The 16522-nt window shown below is 37.4% G+C and overlaps 1 protein-coding gene across 1 annotated transcript in view; it reads right to left on the reverse strand.

Annotated features, from left to right (window-relative positions):
- LOC145995748 (cilia- and flagella-associated protein 57-like) overlaps positions 1-16522 on the reverse strand; it is a 57233-nt gene that overhangs the window by 19247 nt on the left and 21464 nt on the right. The window contains exons 7-10 of the mRNA XM_083132018.1: positions 14461-14678; positions 11502-11714; positions 9697-9867; positions 1130-1447 (exon numbers count right to left, since the gene is read on the reverse strand). Coding sequence (XP_082988144.1) covers positions 1130-1447; positions 9697-9867; positions 11502-11714; positions 14461-14678 — 920 coding nt within the window. The remainder of the gene's footprint in view (positions 1-1129; positions 1448-9696; positions 9868-11501; positions 11715-14460; positions 14679-16522) is intronic.

Here is a 16522-nt window from a genome sequence, read left to right on the forward strand (position 1 = left end):
GGGGAGTCCTTTGGTAATATATTGCAGGGGGGGAGGGGCAAGATTTGTAGATCTGACACTGAGCAACATTGTCAATTTACCGATTCAATATTTCAATACATAGCCTCTAATTTAGTGCACAATTCTTCCATTTATGTTAATGTTCTTATGAATATAAACATATACTCCATATACTGGGTTTGATAAAGAAAGTTTCTAGGCATTCAGTTTCTCTTTTCAATAAAAAATCCACTTGTCACTTGATGACAGGCAATACTACAGAAAACCTAATCAGATTCTTCATGACACATTGTTACTTAATACCAGGTTGGTAGAATATTAGTTACCAGTATTAATATATTTTATATCGATATCAGTTAAAATTTTCTACTGGTCCTTCATTGCTATATTTACAAGACAAAGCAATGAATAAATATTATGGACGAAGAACTAAACTGAGGAAGACCCTGATACAGGGTTGAAACGTTACTTGTTAAGTGTTTTTATTTCTTAATAAATCTGCCTTGGTCAGCAACTTAGTGTTGGTATGTTTAATTTTTTGTATATCTATAATCTGAACACACAGTATTCTCTAATAAAAATGAAAACCCATATACACAAAGAAAATCTATACAATGTTCTAATGGCTCCTTGCAAAATAATCAATAAATGGATAAACAAAAAGATCCATAAAAAATATATTTTTCTTAATATTAGGGCTGGGCCAATACACATACCGATGCCGATACTCTTACCGATTCCCACCAATACTGATACCAATGACCAAAAATTTGTAGCAATTAATTGTTGTTAAAATAATTAATTAATATTATTGGGTAAATATTCCACAGGAGTTACATGCATGAACTTCCTTTAAAATAATCAAAAATTAAATCAAAATTTTAAATAACTGGTACATAAACACAACATCAATTTTTTACTCAAAATGCTGGTGCAAATAAATTAAAACTTCATAATTTCCAGGATAATTAGACTCCCTGAAATTGCAGTTCGTCATTTTTGCAGTCTCTATAAAAGACGAAAATGCCAGGAAAATATCAGCAGGTATTGGTAGATAAATACCAACTGATAGCACTGGCATTGGTATTGGTCGCCCTACTAAATATGAAAAGAAACTTCAAATATATACCTCAATCCTTTCTTTCAGATCTTCAATTTGTTTCAGGTACCCTTCATGCGTTTCCTTCATTAGCTCAGAGTGAGTTATCTCTTTTATCCTTAACTGGTATGCATGCTCTGATTGCATCTCTTCTATCCTCTGCTTCAAATCTTTGATTGAAGTAATTTTGCTGTTCAGTTCGTCAACACTAATAAGAACTTCAGTAGTGTAAGCAAAGTCTTTGTCAAGTTTTACGGCTTTTCCTTCTGCATGCAACAATTTCCACTGGCATATGGTCCCATCCTCTGAGCAAGAGATCATGGATAGATCATCATATGTAAGTTTTACCTGGAATGCAGAAATCAAATTATGTAGTGAAAAAAATTGCATATAAGATTAGTTAGCAGATGTCAATAGCATTATGTAACACAATTTTTGTTCGTTGGTAGTATGTGCTATTTTCCAACACATCGCTTATGAGTCATTCCATGCGAAATCAACACAGCCTTTGACCTGACCATCTCCGATTTTCATGAAATTTGGGGAATTGAAACTATGCATGGAACTTAGTAAGTATAAACATTTTTAGTCTCGTGCATCTTGTAATTGTTAAATTATTCAAGGTCAAAGTTTGCAGAAATTGCCTTTTTTGAGCCCGCATAGCTATACTAAATGTGCTGTAACTCCGTCCCTATTTCACCTAGGAAGCTCAAACAAAGCTTATTGTACAGGGAATTGAATAAGCTTTCCAGTGATATTTAACAAGCCTACCTTTGGATAAAAATATAATTTTTGTCACGTGACCTTGACGTTTGACCTTGAATATCTCAAAACATGTCATCACCAAAAATCGTGAAAAAAATATATTTGGTCCCTCATACCATACTCTAAAACATTCCAAAAAATAATTCTGGGACTGCAATGGGATCAGAAGATACAAAATAATATGTGTAACTATGTGACTGATAAAAACCCCATTACATGAACTATGAAGAGTCAAATGTCCCTTAACACTCCCTACAAAATGTGAAGGAGTTATCCTGGGTATAATTGGTCATGAAAGAAATAGGTTAGGCACAGGGAGATTTCTAGCCGTGTGTGTCAAGCGCAGATCCGGCATATTGTTGACCGCCATATTGAATTCAACGCAAACATTTCAAAGGAAAGGGGGTGATGTGATATATCAAATGAGGCTAGAATTTCACGAGAAATGAAGTGACGAAGGATTTTCCAACGTATCTTACGCCAGCAAAAAGTTATACACATATCTTTCACTTACGATATATGCACATTATAATGTTGTCAATGTTCCTGTGAGCACACTCGTTGACGTCTCTCACACTCGCATATAACATTTGGCAATGTAGCATGTGCAACAACATCGCAAGCAGCAACTATGCCTTCTCTCAGATGGTCAATATCACGGACTTTTAGTGCATGCACCATTCTCTTCAAATGTTTCTGAAGGTAAAAGTCTTCCTAAGATGTTAGATCTGGGGAATGTGCAGGCCTTTTAATAGAACCCCGTGTGCCCATCAATCTACCTAGAAAATTACCATGAAGAAATTGCGAAAATGTCTACATAGTGTGGTCACACTCTGTCCTGTTTCAAAACTCTCGAAAAGTGCCATATCCCATAAGCAAGGGTGAAAAAACCTGTTCACTTAACAAATCCAAGAAGCCCTCACCATTTAAGGTTCCGTTGTTGAATATGGACCAACCATTCCCGTTCGCCATACATTATATCACATAATTAGCTTACCAGCAACAACCATTCGACTGAGCAAATCACAGGTATTGCATATTATTTTTATTAACTTCACCGTGAACATAAAAATTTGCCTCGTCACTGAAGAATTTTTCATTCCAAAGGAAGTGTCACGTAATTGTTTGAGATACTTTTCCCAATATTCTTCACTATTCAACTATTTGGTGAATGTAGCTGATTCAAATCATATGCAATGGTGCGTATACTTCTTTCTCTCCCAAGATGTCAGCGTGATCTCGATGAGTTCCTAACATAAGTTAGGAGCATTCCAATGCTTTGTTTTTAACACCTCGAAAAGGAGAAAATGGTTACAAGCATGCAGTAATAAATTTTTGCTGGTTAAATATATGTTGGAAAATCCTTCGTCACTTCATTTCTCGTGAAATTCTAGCCTCATTTGATATATCACATAACCCCCTTTCCTTTGAAATGTTTGCGTTGAATTCAATATGGCGGTCAACAATATGTCGGATCTGCGCTTGACACACATGATCTCCCTGTGCCTAACCTATTTCTTTCATGACCAATTATACCCAGAATAACTCCTTCACATTTTGTAGGGGGTGTTAAGGGAGATTTGACTCTTCATAGTTCATGTAATGGGGCTTTTATCAGTCACATAGTTACACATATTATTTTGTATCTTCTGATCCCATTGCAGTCCCAGAATTATTTTTTAGTATGTTTTAGAGTATGGTATGAGGGACCAAATATATTTTTTTCACGATTTTTGGTGATGACATGTTTTGAGATATTCAAGGTCAAACGTCAAGGTCACGTGACAAAATTATATTTTTATCCAAAGGTAGGCTTGTTATATATCACTAGAAAGCTTATTCAATTCCCTGTACAATAAGCTTTGTTTGAGCTTCCTGGGTGAAATAGGGGCGGAGTTACAGCACATTTAGTATAGCTATGCGGGCTCAAAAAAGGCAATTTCTGCAAACTTTGACCTTGAATAATTTAACAATTACAAGACGCACGAGACTAAACATTTTCATAGTTACTAAGTTCCATGCATAGTTTCAACTCCCCAAATTTCATGAAAATCGGAGATGGTCAAGTTAAAAATTGCACATATCTGTGTTGATTTGGCATGGAATGACTCTTATGTCTCAAAGGTATACAAAATGGCTATTATTCCTCTGAATGCTAGTGGCAAAGGTTCTTGTTGAAGTATAATTTAAAAATCAACACCTGATTACCAAAAGTTTCAACTTAATTTTATCAATCTACCATTGTCAATGTAAAGCAAAATTGCAGAAAAGATACGAGGCAAGAATTTGAACTATAATGATATATGGGACAGAAGGACTGTGAAAATATCAATTATTGATCAATGACTCATGTGATATTGCACGAATGTCAAAACCATGAATGTAAAAAATACTGACTTTCACCTAGTGCAGTATCTTGACTATTTTTGGTTGACAGTTTTCTATGCTAACTTAAAATAACCCGTGGCACAACAGCCCATTCAGGGCCCAGGCCTACCTACAGACTGCAGACCTCACTCCCACCTGATTCTACTCACTCACTCACCCAAGGTGATAGATCGTCCTATCAGTTACGGGGTGATGAGTGGTCAACACAACGAACCCCCAGTCATTTGTATGTTTCCATGACCGGGTTACGCTATTCATTTGTAGCTCCTCAATTTCCTCACGATGGTGGGTGGCCACCGGTCCCATAGTGTGTGTAAAGTTATGTGCTGCCCTGTGCTTTGCAACACACCATGAAGGTGTATAGTGTGTGTGGAGTTAGGGCCCCACACTTTCTTTTTTGATCACTGCCGAAGGTGGGGTACCATCCCCATGGCCACCTTTACCCCAGAGTTTCCTCCAGGTACCCACTTTATACGATGCTGGGTGGGTGCCGGAGCCGCTTGAACAGGTGGAAAAAAAATCCTGGGTCTCTCGCCTGGTAGTCAGATGCCCTAACTGAGCTACCCTGACTCTTAACACCAGTCCCATACACAGGCCGAAATCTTAGGAGAAAAGTTGTTATGCTTCCCCCAGGAGACTCAAACCTGCACGTGTCTCATACCCGGAGCTACTTTATGCTATCTTATATGACGGCCATTAATAGGTACATATTTTACCGATGGCAACATTGATTCAAATGTAAAACCTGGTTTATAATATGATAAAGGTGAACTAAAAGAGCTACACAACTTATACAACGGTGCATTCCGAAAAACCACACATATTTAACATAATGAATGAGTTATGGCGATTGGTCATTCCTTATGCCTCGTTGTTTGTTGTTTGTGTTCCTAAAGTTGACTTTCGTGAAATTCGTTCTTGCATGGTTGGTTGTTCTGTGAAAATTCTGCAGATAATGCACATGCATGGTTACTTCAAACTGCCCTACTATCCGTGACAAAAATATTGAACCCTCTGTTTACATGCTTGTGAAATTGTTCTCCGTAGGTGGAAAAAAGTCAAATATACCTCATTGGAAAGCTTCAAGTATCTATTTCTTAATAAGCGTCATCTGAAAATTATTCTTCCTTGCAATTTCTTATTATAATGAAAAATTCACTAAAAAGTGTAGTTTTCTTCCATTTTGTGAAAATGGGGTTCTTAACATCATACAGTTCATAATCTACTATTGATATGATATTGAAATGTTTTGTACTTGAAGACGGATTGTTTTTGCACCTCTGTGGAAAAAGTCAAATGCAGATCTTCACTAGATCCTTCAAAAATTGATAATTGCATAATTGTAAATTTAATGAAATTGTAAAAAGCCGTTTATATGACATTATGTGATCCAAATCCAGAAGTTTAACACGTGTATCTCAAGTATGACCACAGATATAAATTATTATTGACCACTCCTAATATGGTAAATGCGTGATGACGTATGGTGAGATGCAGCCAATCTCGGACTCCGCAGGCTGCAGGTGACTTCCACAGCGTTGCCGCCTCGCTACAACTACATGGTCTACGCTGTGGGAATACTGGAAGTTCGTTCAGTTGATCCGATCCAAAACATTGTGGCAGTGTAAAATAATGAATAAACAATTTGTCATGTTATGAATGAAATACATTTTCTTGGTATACTTTAGTTTTGTTACTTTTTCTAGCTTTCTATCCAATCTTTATACGAATGTCATTTTCTCCGTATCATTTTATGTTGCTCATTTGTACAAAGTAAGTCCAAGAATGAGCACGATTTGATGAAGGCAATAAAATAAATATCTTACCAAATATTCGAACAAGTGACTGCTGGCTTCGTAGTCTCCTCTGTATAAAAAAAAATAAAGTACCTGCGATGTACAGCAACTTCATAACAAAGGAAAACAGGAAAGAAAAAGTGTATGTAAGGGATCATATGTATGTGTGTGAGTTCAGGCAATAATTCATAGTTAGAACACAGGAGTGATAAAAGAAAATTTGCATTCGTCAATTACAGAATCTGAACAATGCTTCCCTGTGCACAACAATTCGCTTTGTAACCAAAACTTTCGGCTCACTTTCCGTGTCAAAGCTGCTGGCTGAACGCAGAGTTTCAAGCGGCAGCGTGTGGCAACAAAGCGCACGTTGATGTAGCAACGAGACGGAAAACACGCGAGCCGGTTGTCAAGAAAAAACAGTTCTGTCTGTCATTTTCAATTTGCAGAATATGAAAAACTAAGACATGAAAATTTTATTTTTATTCCATGCTCATCATTTGGATACGCTTTGCATCACCATTGGGTTCACCATTGCCGAGATTGCAACACTGTTATTAAACATGAATTGTGGCTGTTACACAAATGATAGCAACATTATATGTGGCTCAGATATTTCCATATAAACAAGCTTCAATCACAAGAAATTTCAATTTTTTACGACTGGTTTGGAAGGAGCTACAAACAATTGAATTTGACTTACATAAAAAACACACGAAAAAACTACACTTTTACGAACATTTTTGTTTGAATAGAGAACAGACAGAGCTAAAATCAATTTGTCTTTCTCTTGTCTAAAAGTAGACACTTCTATCTTTCGAATGAGATATATTTGACTTTATTCCTCCCACGGAGTGCAATTTTACAAGCATGTAAACAGAGGGGTCAATATTTTTGTCACGGATAGTAGTTCAATGAATACATTGAAATTTAAACAGAGAGTGACATTAAGCAACATTAACAACATGAGTGTGTCTGCACTGCTCTGAAAATTCGATTAGAAATGAACAAATGTTTGCAATAATTTATTTCTACCACAAGAACGGACCTCCTACAGTATGATATTTGTAAACTTTTCAAAAATAAAAAATAAACTTTCACCCAATGCATCTTTTATTGGCCATAGAATAGATTCTTAGGTGCTAAAAAAAAGTGAGTTTTAGGACTTTATAAACCCCATTTCAGGAATTTTAGGTATTTATAATAAATTGATAACTATAATTTATTAAATACGGAGAAACTAGTACTCACTTTTATCCACGAAGCTGTTTTTTCTTCTTTTTCGATTAATTTCAGTGGCCACTGCCACCATCCTCGTTGGAACTTGCTGCACTGTTGCTTGGCATGCGTCTTTTGTTCGTAGTTCTCTGGCTGCCACTAGGTGCACTGTGCGCCTTGGTGTGTCGTCTGCTATTTCCAGGCGATCAGACGATAACTGCTGTAGTAGGTTAATCCAAGTGTGGTGCGCTTGCCCGCTATCGATGTTTAGTTCGTGCGGGAAGTGCATTATGGTGTGCGTTTCCTTGATTTTGGTGTCTACGAGCATGTGGGGAGTGTGTTTGACTCGAACCTTTTGAATTTTATGGCTATTGTATTTGATATGTTTAGCAAGACCAGTAGTGGGTTGGGCTTTTTTCGCATCTGCTAGGTGCTGTTTGATTCTTTCATTGACAGATCTGATGGACCTGCCGATGTAATGAGCCTTGCATTCACACTCTGCATCGTATACACCTGGGTTGTCAAGGGGGGAGAGCAAGTACCGTTTGTGCTTGTTCAGTTTATCAGTTATTTTGGAAATGGGTTTGTGCGCTACTTTGATGCCATATGGGAGAAGGGCTTTGGCTATGTGGTTGGAAGTGGTGGGATGGTAGGGGAAGGCAAACCATTTATATTGGTCGCTGGGGGTTGATTGTGGCTGGGTTGCTTGTGGATGGGTTGATTGAGGTTGGTTACTGCACCAAGTGGAAAGTTGTGATTCAGTGTAGCCATGTTTCAGGGCTATTTCAGTGATGGTGGCTATCTCCTCTCGTAGATCATCTTCTTTGCCACAGTAGGAGAAGGCTCTTCAATAAAAGTTCAACCACACATTGGCTTTTTGCTTAGGGGGATGACTAGAGAGAGCATGTATGTACTGGTTGCCTGCATCCGGTTTTCTGTAGACGGTGGTTGTGAATTTGTTAAGTGCACGAATGATGGTGATGTCCAGGAAGTTGGTTTTACCAAGTTTTTCTTGTTCTACGGTGAAGTTGAGCCTGGGGTGGATGCTATTTAGCTTGTTCACTAGGAGGTTGAGTTCTTCTGTTTTTTTGTATACGACTATTGTGTCGTCCGCGTACCTTCCATATCGGATGTATTGTAGTTCTGGAGTGTGGAGTATCTCTTTTTCAGCCAGGTGCATGACGATGTTGGCTAAAGGAGCTGATAGCAGGTTGCCCATCGCAAGGCCCTCGGATTGGTTGTAGAATTTATCCTCAAACTGAAAGTAATTGTGTTTTAGACAAACTTCCAATAGCCTGGTTATCTCTTGTACCTCTAGGGCCGGGATTCTGTTAGTTGTCAGCCATCTTTCAACTGAACGCAGTGCTAGGTCTATGGGGATTGAACTGTACATATCTACTATGTCAATGCTGGCTAATTTTGCACTGTCAGCTTGCACTATTGAAGTCACCAGATTTTGAGAATCGGCACTGTTGCGGAACACGTATGTTAGTTTGTGGTTGAATTGATATATTTTATTTTTTAACCAGTTTGTTAGGTGGACCGTGGGGGAATTGAAGCCAGCCATTATAAGGTGCATGGGGATTCCAGGTTTATGAGTTTTAGGAATGCCATAGTCAATGGCAGGTGAAGGGTGGGGGTTGAGGAGGAATTTGTGGTCTTGTTCACTAAGTATGGCTCTAGATTTCACTGCATTTTTCACAATTCTATTGTACCTGTCTGTGGGGTCTTTTTTGATGGCACTGTAGGAGTCACTGTTTAGTTTATCTATCACTTTCGTAGAGTAATCACCTTTGTGCATGATTAAGAACTGGTTTCTTGCGTCTCTCTTTTCCCAATTATGAATATAATTTATTAATTGACAATAATAATTTTATGTAATATCTCATTTTAAGTGCAATTTGACTAACAATTGTATGGTTTTGTAGCCAGAATTCCGTTCCAAAACAGCTTGCATCTTTGTTTGGTATTCTACACCTATGGTCACTTTTTATAGCTTAGGTTCTTAATCTCAATAATCTATTATTGAAAGCTTTTGAGGTGGAAATTAAGGGTCGTTCCTAATAAAAAAAATATTTTTATTTTACACGAAAGGTTCAAAATGTGATTTTCATGTACAAACAAGGCTTTTTGGTATTTGTAGGAAATTACAGTTCATTAATTAGGCATTTTAGGTCCTATAGAATTTCAATGGACAGATGCTGTGCACATGAAATGCAAATATCTCTAAATAGTATATGTCTAGGACGTAGCAAAATAAAAATAAAAATAAAAATAAATAATAATAAAAAGTGTGGAACTAGAAATCCTTTCCCTAGCTATGACTTCAGGAATGCAATCCATGTACACAGCATGAACTAAGATAAAATTGACATTCCCAGAAAATGTGTATCATATGAGTTCTAGCTGTTAAATATTTTAATAATATCTTACCTTTGTGATGACTTTGCTCTGCATTTGAAATTCTTGCCATTCACCAGGAACTGTCAGAGGGTATTTGAAAGACAATATAGAACCTTGCGAACTTCCAGCAAATAGCATCATGCCTGATCTCGACATTACCAAAGAGTTAAGAATCATATGGCATTCCACTACGCGGTTCACCTGCAATAAATGGTATATTCATAAACACTGGTAGAATTATAAATACTACAATATCATGGAAGTTCTAAACACTGAAGTAACAAGCACCTACAATGATAAGCAAATTTACATTGATTTCAAATTCAAACACTTTCTTGAATGAGGCCTCCCCGATGGTGCAGTGGTAGCGTCGTCGCCTTGTAATCAAGGGGTCCCGGGTTTGATAGCCAGTGGAGGCACAAGTGGTTCGGATCCCACTTTAAACAGTAGGTCCAGTCCTGGTTAGCCTTACTGTGCATAAAGTGGACTTAAACACCAAATCAATCAAAACTTTCTTGAATGAATAAATTCCCTTGGACTATCGACCAGGTCAATTCTGGAAAATTGATTGATTGATTGACTTGGTGTTTTAAGTCCACTTTATGCACAGTAATGCCAATCGGGACTGAACCTACAGTTTAAAGTGGTATCCGAACCACTATGTGCCTCCACCGGGTATCAAACCCAGAACCCCTTGGTTACAAGGCGACGATGATACCACTGCGCCATTGGGAAGGCCCTCAATTCTGGAAAAGTTCCCAAGATTCGAGAGCTAACACCACTCTCATCTTCTGGGCAGAGAAGATGAAAGTGACATTAGCTCTCAAAAGCTCAGAAACTTTTGCATGGTCAATAGCCTGAGAGAATTTATTCATCATTCGTCACCAGGAAAGCTTCAAGACTTATTTTCTTGAATGTTCACATAACCACCGTTCCACAAGAAAAAAGTACAAGTGGATTCCCTTCCCAAAAGACAACGTTTAAGCCTCATTTCCAAGGCCTTCCTTAATTTTTCCACAGAGTTTAAAACACTAACAAGAGCTATGTGTTGAATGGTAAACTGTTTAATATCTGATGAATAGATTCTCTCGGGCTATCAACCAGGTGAGTTGTGGAAAATATTCCAAGCTTTCGAGAGCTAATGTCACTCTCATCTTCAGGGCTGACTATCTTCAACCCTGACCAGCTCTCGAAAGCTTGGAATAGTTTCCGCAACTCACCTGGTCGATAACCCGAGAGAATCTATTCATCATTCATCGCCAGGAAAGCTTCAAGTTGTACTTCTTGTTTAATATCTGGCAGCAAACTGAGGAATCTCAGTTCTGTATTTTTCATGTATTGTCCTATATTTTACCTTTTAAATATATTATTGTTTAACCCAAGTTGCAAGTTTGTTTAATGTTTCAAACTCTCTGGAAAACCACAAGGCCTCAAAAATGTAGCTGATACACCGTAGTTAAGAAAGAGGATCACTTGTAAGCACTTTTTAAATATTTTTCTTATCACACATTCAAATTTGTATTATATCCAAAATATTGCCATACACAGTCACAGACACTTCTGGGTTGTAATAAATACATTGACTTTTAATGGAATCATTACAACCCAGAAGTGTCCATAACTGTACAAGAGCATCAAAGGCAAACAAAAGAATAAACATTTTCTCTATATTTTATACAGGAAAATTGATTAAATTAATTTGATCTGCCGCATTATTTAAATAAATTTCTACATTCTGAAAGAGGTCAGCTATGCCGTGCAATTACAAAACTTATAATACTAGAGACAATGCTTGCTCTTATTTGTAACAAGAACATTTACTTATGTAAAAATACCTGTGACTCAAATATTTCTTTGAGTAGTTCATCTGCACTAGAGGCATAAATGTTGTTTCCATCAGCAGAGATTGTAATTCCGATATAAGAGCACATCTTCAGTACACTTTCACTTGTACGTTTGCCTGTGACAATATCCCATTCGTATACAGCACCTTCCTGGCCACAAGACACCAATTTGCTGTCATCCAGTGACCAAATTATACATCGAACCTTAAAAATGAAACACAAAACTTGAAAGAAAGGTAAACGCCGGAACCAAGCTGACACTACTTTGAACTGATGCCGATTGATACTCTTTACCCATACCAATGCATAACAAAAGTTGTTCAAAGTATTTATTAACATTAGTGGGTGAGTATTCCATTCCATTACAAGCATCAGTTTACTACAGAGTGGTACAAAAAATATATACCCAACGAAGCAAAGAGTATTTGTATATTTGATCAAGGAATGAAATTCAGTGCAGAAAAGAACAAGGTGCAATAACAACAAGAAACAGCCAGAAATGAACCAAAGAATAAAGATGGACACGGAAGAGTTGAGGGTAGTGGAGAGCTTCAAATATCTAGGAAGCATAATTGAGAGAAGTGGAAGAATAGATGAGAAGGTAAACAAAAGAGTACAAATGGTTCGTGGACTATATTAAAGTGTTTGAAGATTAATAAGGAACAGGGATGTACCTATGAAATGCAAGAAGGTAATATACAACACATACTATGTGCCAATAATTATGTATGGAGCAGAGACTTGGCAATGACAGAGAGGGACAAAAGAAAGATGCAGGCAGTGGAGATGATTTTTTAAGAAGTATGTTGGGGAATTTGCAGGTCTTATTGGAAATTTTCAGGGAATAAAAATAAATAGTCTTGTTGGCAAAAGTGTGGCACATTTAGTTTAAAGTTCACTTTAATGTATGAGGGTGGTTCAAATGAAAATGGAACAGTTGGGATATTGGGTTATATTTATGTGTGTGTGGCGACAACCCTGTGTAGAGGTAGAGCGGGAGTTAAGGAAGGAAACCCCTACTGCATAATAGACTCGCCCTAGATAGTCTTGTGTGAGCACGTGATATGCGAAGGCAGTTGTGCAGCAGTATCGTCTGAGCAGCAATCAAGGTCAAACGGCCCAGCCTGTTGTCCTCTGGAGTGGTTTTGCTGCATGACAACATGCGACCACATGTGTCAGCTGTTAGAAAGAACACGTGGCGACGTTTTAGGTGAACAGTGTTGAAACACTCACCGTATAGGCCTAATCTATCGCCATGCAACTTCCATATCTTTGGTCCGTTGAAAAAGTAATTGAAGGTGCTTCCACTCAGACAATGAAGTCGTGGACAATGTTTGCAACTGGTTCCGATCTCAGCCAAAGGAGTTCTACAAGCAAGGTATTCACCGCTTGGTGAAACAGTGGGACAAGTACTTGTGTAACTTTGGAGATTACGTTTGAAATAAACCTTGTTGATTTCATTCTGTGGCCCCTGTTCAGTTTTCATTTGATCCACCCTAAAACAAGGATTAATTATGGTCTGACAGGACTTCCTGTCAGCCAGGCAGCCATATCGAATAAGATCAGTCAGAGATGGAGTAGGAAGCAATGATAGGACACTCTGCATGGTTTCTTACCTCAAAATTTAATCTTTTTAACCCAACTTACCTTCCCATGTTTTAAACCTTGACTATTCTTGTCATAGCTAAAGCTAGAGTAAAGCAGTAAGTACATGTTGTCAAAATTGGACCTCAGTTACTTAGTGAAATGATGGCATGTGGTGTAAGTTATGCCTTATCTATATTAACATTTTGTTTTGCAATTCAAGTATGTCGGATCCTGATATGTATATAAAGAACCAAGAAAAATAGAACTGAAATATCATCTCTTGTTTTGGAGAAATGGCATGTTAATTCCAGCCATAACCAACCATCAGGCATCTAAGGCATAAATCTTGTGACTGCCTAGTATCTAAAAGTTAAGTTACATACAGATTTATGTAATGTGGAAACATTACAAAAATCTCAGGAACTTTGGACAACATTGTCAGCGTATTTATTCCATATCGTATTGTTCCCTCAGAAAACTGGGATTGATCTGGGTTGATGTAGCTCGCCGAATCATTCATCCACAATGGTAGAACAACTCTCTGCTCTAGGCGAGCTTGGTGGTAAGGTGTGAGAGGTACTAAACTAAACACACTTGAATGGCAAACATGACACTTGAGTATAAATCCCTCCAGATTGGATCAGCAAGGCTATCGGAATAGGTATACCTGTCTCTGTGTTGTAGATCTGCGGTGAGTGCTTACGCTCACGACTGTACAGAGAGTCTGCCTTGAGACTCGCGACGACACGGTCTCGCCCAAAGCATCTCCTCCCTCCCTCTCCCCTCTCTCTTTCTCTCTGTAACTCGCTCCTTCAATGACTGAATTAGACTGCCCTGACCTCACTGCTCTCAGGACATTTATCCCAATCGAATTTACTAAGCGAATGCAGAGTCAGGCCTGTAGCCTGGATTTCGCCTATTTACATGTTTATGCCACTGATGACCAGGAAGAGCTTCAGTGCTGCCTGACACTGCATTCCTCTGATGTCACTGAATATTTCCTGATTGGAAAACGATGGTTGAATGACTGGGAGTTGGAGTTCGTTGTACATTATAATTAAAAGATACTACAGAACGTTACGATATATATATTTGTAATTTTGTAAATGCACATTCATACTTTTTGGAACTTTATCAGTGATGTAGTTTCAAAAACTAAAGTCCAATATAATCAAATTCATGGTAGTTCTACTAATGTATTGAAGTTACCAAAATTTACAAAATTTATATGTACAAAGTTTCTATATTTCCATATTTCAATTTCTCAAATGGTTATTACCATACGAAACAAATTCTATTTAATTTAATTACATAACATGATTTTTGTGTATTAATGACTTTAATATATTAAAAATCTACCAACCTTTCCATTATGGCCTTTTAAACTATGGACGGCTTCAAAAGAAATGGACGAGAAGATTTGTATTACATTGCCACTAACTGCAGCAAACAAATGCCCACCGTGACTGAAACAACATTCTTTGCAGCTTCTTATAGCAAAATCATGACACACAATAACATCAGCTGTTTGAATGTCCATATATCTTAGCTTATCCGAAAAGCCAGCCAATAAATAATGACCTGCCAATAAAATAAGTTAAAGTATAACTGTTTATTTATAGAATATATGAGCAGTATGACATAATAATAAATCTAGGTAAGTACTGTTTTTTAGTTGTGGAACTTTTTGAAAAAAAAACCCTGATGTGGCATTGCATATGTCTGATGTGCATCGTCTTTCATTATCAAAACAACTGTTCGACTTCTAAAAATTTTGGTAACTGTTGCTTCCTCTATCAAAATCAACAACACACATTATTATATTTACAATTACGGCTGAGCCGATGCCAATATATCATTATGAGAAAGTGTCGGATGGCTACTGGCCAATCCTTTTCCGGCATTTTTATCTTTTGCGAGACCTGCAAAAATGATGCAAGGAGGCACATCCCCAATACACCTGTCGGCAAGGTCGATTGACTTTGCCGAAATCAATGGGCGTCCCTACAATACTAAAGTGTATGGTCGTGCATTTGTCTGGTTCCATGCCTAGTTGGCAGCACGTGTGAAATACTCCATGAAATTGTATGATGAGGAAGATGAGCTTTGGCAGATTCTGTAATTGTTATTTCTATGAAGCGTCCATGGAGATTTTCGATTCGTCCAAGTCTGAAAAGTTGAAATAAGTATAGCGGAAGTGATTTAATCAAATACTTGGTATCAGACGAGTACATGTCTTATGCTGGGTTCATAAACTATTTCCATCTGACAAGTTGTGACTTTGAAATTCTGACTAAGATTGGAACCAAAATCAGCAAGTAAGATACAAAAAATCAGGCTTACTATTCCAGCCAATGAATGTCTTGCTTTATCTTTGTGGATTCCTGCAACAGGTTATTTCTACCATTCGCTTATGTATAAACTTAAGATTTTGAAACAATTGACTTATAGAACTGTTCAGATTTTTGTAGTCATGCAATCTACAGTTCCATGGTGGAGGACATGGTTCGTCCACTCCATGATCAGAAGTTGAACAAACAAAACAAATTCTTCCTCAACCTTTCTAGACATGCTTGGCACCTCCTCCATTTGGCACATCGGCACGATTTCTTTTGAAGAAGACTGCTACTAGTCAGCATGCTGATCAGCCAGTCGACACAGGCCAACAGCCTGTACTCAACTGTTCAGCTTTCCAGCTCGGCCTTGCCAACCTGCATAGTGGAGATGCACTTTGACATTTTCACAAAGTCTAATTATCCTGGAAGTTATGAAAAATCGAAGTTTCCATTTATTTTGCGTCAATATTGTGTGAAAAAAAAACTGAATTTTATGATTACATAACAGGTATTTTAATATTCTGATGTCATTCTTGAATATTTTGAAGCAAAACTCTGGTAAATTGATGCATATAATTGGAGCAGAATGACCACCCACTGACATTATTTAATATTTTAAACTAATCTTAATTATTACAATTCTGAAGCATCAGTATATATATTGGTAAGAATTGGTAACACCACTAAGCCTTGTTTCCATGATATGAAAAACTCAATATGCTAACCAAGGCAGAAATTTATTTTATTATAAAACATTTGTACTTGGTGCAGAGTCTGAAGAAGACCTTGCTAGAAGGTTGAAACGCTACGTTTAGTTTATGTTTTATAATCAAATAAATTTCTGCCTTGGTCAGCATATTGAGTTCTTCTGAATTGGTAAGAGTATCGACATCAAAGTGGTATCGGTTTAGCCCTATTTACAATGGTACAGTGTCTGGAATTTCTCTTCATCATCTCACTTTCTTCTCCTGTTTTTCAATTACATGAGCTTTAGCATTTACTTTTATAAATGTCTTGAGGATCTCAGCTAATGTTCATCCTTACATGCATGTTCTTCAAGTAACGTTGGTAATTTTATATCAGGTCAAT

This window comes from Lepisma saccharinum, chromosome 1, assembly GCF_977018435.1.
Source record: "Lepisma saccharinum chromosome 1, izLepSacc3.1, whole genome shotgun sequence".
Taxonomy (NCBI): domain Eukaryota; kingdom Metazoa; phylum Arthropoda; class Insecta; order Zygentoma; family Lepismatidae; genus Lepisma; species Lepisma saccharinum.